General features: G+C 47.2%; 1 protein-coding gene across 1 annotated transcript; it reads left to right on the forward strand.

The window, feature by feature from the left end:
• The first annotated feature begins 621 nt into the window (after nt 1-621).
• Nucleotides 622-4,412, forward strand: LOC127557046 (kelch repeat and BTB domain-containing protein 7-like). Its single transcript, XM_051990527.1, is given in 3 exon segments — nt 622-726; nt 964-2,182; nt 2,185-4,412. Coding segments are annotated over 3 exon segments (2,187 nt in total). The 3' UTR covers nt 3,048-4,412.
• Nucleotides 4,413-4,721: the final 309 nt, after the last annotated feature.

A 4,721-nucleotide genomic window follows, 5' to 3' on the forward strand; every position in this document is an offset into this window, starting at 1 on the left:
ATTTCCAAAAAAAAAAAAAAATTTAATTCTAAAAAATTTTAAATTAAGAGAAATCTTCAGAATCCAAGGAGAAACTTAAGCAGCTGCTTCTGGAAGGGAGGAGGAGGAGTTACTAATGCTTCAAGGCCTTTTCTCCTATTTGAGATCCATGAAAGCCACGGATCACCACCATCCTGGACCCCAAAGCAGTATTTAGAATCAGTAGATAACTTCATCGAGGGCGATTAAAACTAGAAAAATTAACCAAACTAACAGAAATTTTAAATATACCCTTAAAGACCCTGATGTTTTGTTATGGTGGACGTTTTCTGGAGTGACGTCATATTTAATGTCAGCTCTACCCCGCCCCTACTCAGAGGATCAGCCCCTCGTTTAAAAAAAAAACAACCATTTTTAAGAGAAACTCAACAAGCCAAGTGTTGCCAATAATAATGGCAACGTTCCACACCTAGTGTCTCTCAACTCTGTATTTTTTTTAAAAATTAGTTTTAATTAACGTTATAACCAAATGAAAGGCCCAATGTGGCGGGGACCTTTTCCACGAAAAGACCCGTGTACACAACACAATGAAAGGAAAACTCCCGACGTGCCCTCCTCTCCCGACCTTTCCTTGACCCCAGCATGCCTTGCGCCTCCCAGAGGCACCTGGGAACTGTAGTCTCCCGGGGGCCGCCCCCGTCACCAGGACAGCAGCTGCAGCTTTCTCTGCCCGCTGCTGCCGAGAGCGCGGGGGAAGAGAAGGAGGAGGAGAAGAAGGAGGAGGAAGAAAAGGAGGTGGGAAAAGAGGAGGAGGAGGTGGGAGAGAGACGCGAGCAAGAGAAACCTGCGCGTCCGGCTGGGGCGGCTCGGCGAGAGAAAGGAGTCAGCGGCAAGACTCGAGCAGGCACTGCAGCCAGCTCAGCGTGGTGGCGGCAGCTGCCCTCGGAGCGAGGAGACAGCCCGCAGAGCCAGTCCCAGTCCTAACCCCAGCCCCGGCCCGGCGCCCGCGCCTCCGCCACCGCCACCACGCAGTCCCGGGAAGAGCCTCCACGCCCCCGCCGCCTGCCCAACCCCCGTGGGGGAAGGCGGCCCAGGAAGATGGCCGGACCTTCGGTCTCGTCCTTCTTCTCCGGACCCGAGGAGCTGGAGGACACGGCCCACGCCCCAGCTCTGCTGGCCCAGCTCAAGTCTTTCTACGATGCCCGGCTGCTGTGCGATGTAACTATCGAAGTGGCAGCTCCCGGCGGGGGGCCTGGCGCAGGCCGGCTTTTCGCGTGCAATCGCAACGTGCTGGCAGCCGCGTGCCCCTACTTCAAGAGCATGTTCACGGGTGGTCTGTTCGAGAGCCAGCAGCCCCGCGTGACCATGCACGACGTGGATGCCGAATCGCTGGCGCTGCTGCTGGACTACTGCTACACAGGTCGCGTGTCGGTGAGCGAGACCAACGTGCAGCGGCTGTATGCCGCAGCTGACATGCTGCAGCTTGAATATGTGCGCGAGGCCTGCGCCGCCTTCCTCGCCCGCCGCCTAGACGTGGCCAACTGTGCCTCCATCCTCAAATTCGCCGATGCTTTCGACCACCCGCAGTTGCGCGCCAAGGCTTTGGCCTTTGTGGCCCGTAATTTCTCCCAGCTCAGCGGGGCGCCTCGCCCTGGTGGGGAAGAATCCCTGGCCGAGCTGAGCCTGGCCCAGCTGCAGGAGGTATTGCGCCTGGACAGCCTGGACGTGGACAGCGAGCGCATCGTGTGCACTGTGGCTGTGCAGTGGCTGGAGGCCTCCCCCCTGGAGCGGGGCCCCAGTGCCCCCGACGTGCTCCGCTGCGTGCGCTGGCTCCATTTTGGCGACCGGGACCGGGCCTACCTGGAAGGACTGCGGGCCAAACCCTTCATCAAGCGCTACTGCCCCGGGCTCATCGAGGCTGCCCTGCGTACTCGCTATGGGGATGTGATGGTGAAGACCCCACAGCCCGCCCTGCCGGCCCCGAGCAGCGCCACTGGTCCTGTGGCAGAGAGCCCGGCCCGCAGGATAGGCATGATGGCCAAAGAGATGGTCATCTTTTTCGGACACCCCAAGGACCCCTTCTTGTGCTACGACCCGTACTCGGGGGACATCTACACCATGCCATCGCCTCTGACCAGCCTCGCCCACAGTAAGACCATCACTTCCTCTGCTGTCTGTGTGTCCCCAGACAATGACATCTACCTGGCGCCCAGCCCAAGAAGCAGCTCTGGGTCTATAATCCGGCCCAGAACAGTTGGCAACAGCTGGCCGACCGCCTGATGTGCAGAGAGGGCATGGACTTGGCCTACCTCAATGGCTACATTTACATCTTGGGAGGCCGCGACCCGGTGACCGGGGTGAAATTGAAGGAGGTGGAATGCTACAGTATCCAGAGGAACCAGTGGGTTCTGGTGGCCCCGGTGCCACATTCCTTCTATTCCTTTGAATTAATCATGGTTCACGACTATCTTTACGCAGTCAACAATAAACGGATGCTCTGCTACGACCCCAGTCGCAACCAGTGGCTGAACTGCGCCTCGCTCAAACGCAGCGATTTCCAGGAGGCTTGTGTCTTCAACGAGGAGATCTACTGCATCTGTGACATCCCCGTGATGAAGGTCTACAACCCGGCCCGGGGAGAGTGGAGGCGCATCAGCAATATTCCCTTGGATGCGGATACCCACAACTACCAGATTGTCCGGCATGGGCAAAAATTACTGCTCATCACCTCCACCACCCCGCAGTGGAAGAAGAACAGGGTCACCGTGCACGAATATGAACCCAGTGACGACCGCTGGGTTAACATAGGTACTATGCTGGGACTTTTGCAGTATGACTCGGGCTTCATCTGCCTTTCTGCCCGGGTCTACCCTTCCTGCCTTGAGCCTGGACAGAGTTTCATCACGGAGGAAGATGATGTTCGGAGTGAATCCAGCGCCGACTGGGACTTAGAAGGACTCAGTGAACTGGACTCGGAGTCAGGAAGTTCCAGTTCCTTCTCAGAAGATGAAGTCTGGGTACAAGTGGCACCCAGAGGGAATGCATTTATGCAGCAGGGTTCATTTTAAAGATGTTGATTGGGAAGAATAGTTTATTGGTATGGAATGTATTTTAGTAGTTCACCCACCCACCCACCCACCATTTTTCCCTCTACCATCCAATTACAAAACAAGTTGAAACAGCTGATTTGGTTTAGTAGGGGACAGTGTTTGGAAATATTAATGTATTGTATTATTACAAGATTTAAGCATAAATATTTTAAAAACATTACAGATCAAAGAAATGCAACCTATTTACTAATTTACTGTGCTAAAGAAAGAAGTCCAGGGTTTACCTTTAATTGTAAAATGCTATGCAAAATAAGCTAGATGGTAAGGTAACAAGGCTCTCTGTTTTCTCAGTATTTAATCATCCGCTGTGCTAACGGATTGATTTGATTTTTGTTAGTATGTTTATGCTTTGATAAGCCTGAAGAATTTAGCTTGCTATTCATTTTAAAACTGTGAATTGCCATAAGCATTGTAACATTTGAAAGACTGGATTGTGATTTCATATTAGGAACCTGGTGGAAATAGGATTGTTGGAAAGAATGTTTAAAGGTATACTTTTTCTTTCAGATAATGAAAATAGTGGATTATCCAAAGTACCAATGTGATTTTTTTCTTAGATATTTTAAAGTAAAATGCATTATTTGAAATCTTAGATAAATTCCCAAAATTTAGGCTACAAAAAGGTGATTTTATTTGCCACAAAATTTAGAATAGACTTCTTAGTAGCCTAAAGAAAAAATCAGGACTCCACTATTTGAAAAGCAATTTGAGGATCAGTTGTGAAATGTGAAAGTTTGTGAATTTGCCAATGATACTTGCCTTCTTTAAAATGACATTCCTTTCCATTAATGTCTAGAAATCATTAAAAACCTTCCTAAACCAAAAATTAATTTGCCTTGTAAAACCTTGATATTTTGAACTATATGCTATACATATATATTATATATATTCAAATCATAGCAACAACTTTTTCACAAGACAATAGTTAGGGTATTTTGAATTTTATTGCAGTGGTCATTCCTTGAATTACCATAAACCTTATATACTTCCCTAAGAAACTTTGGATATAAAATTTTGGTGATGGCTTTAGAAAGCTTTTCAGTGGAAGATGGATTGTTACTTTATGGTTAATGTCAGAATATTGAATGTGAAAGTGTGTATAAGCTAAGTATTTTATTGAATTTAGTAGTAATTGTGACTATTGACTATAACATCAAGTGCCAGCAGATATGAACATTTAAAAAAAAAAAATGCTGTGTATAAGGCCTGTTTTCGTGTAGCATTGAAAAATACTCTACCAGGTTTGTAAAAACACTATAAAAGTTCTTGATTATCAGCTATGAGCTATTTTTCTATTAAAAGTTGACAATTTAAGAACACAAACTGGATGATGGAGTTTTTTTTTTTTTTGGATCCATGTTTTTCCTTTTAAGTATTTACTTGCAGACTTTAAAGGCTTAACCTCCAAAAGATTACATGTTTTGATTTTTTTTTTTTTTTTTTTTTTTTTTAGGGTATGTAGACCTGTTTTATGTTAATTCTGTGAACCATCCACCCTTATTTTTTTCTTTTATTCTTCTGGAAAGAATAATGTAAGAGAAACCCCAAAAGATAGATTTCTTTTTGAATTGTAAGAAACTCCTGAATAGACCTATGTGTAGTTGCTACTTATATTCTAAAGGCTTTTCTATA

This window comes from Antechinus flavipes, chromosome 3 (assembly GCF_016432865.1).
Source record: "Antechinus flavipes isolate AdamAnt ecotype Samford, QLD, Australia chromosome 3, AdamAnt_v2, whole genome shotgun sequence".
In the NCBI taxonomy this organism is placed as follows: domain Eukaryota; kingdom Metazoa; phylum Chordata; class Mammalia; order Dasyuromorphia; family Dasyuridae; genus Antechinus; species Antechinus flavipes.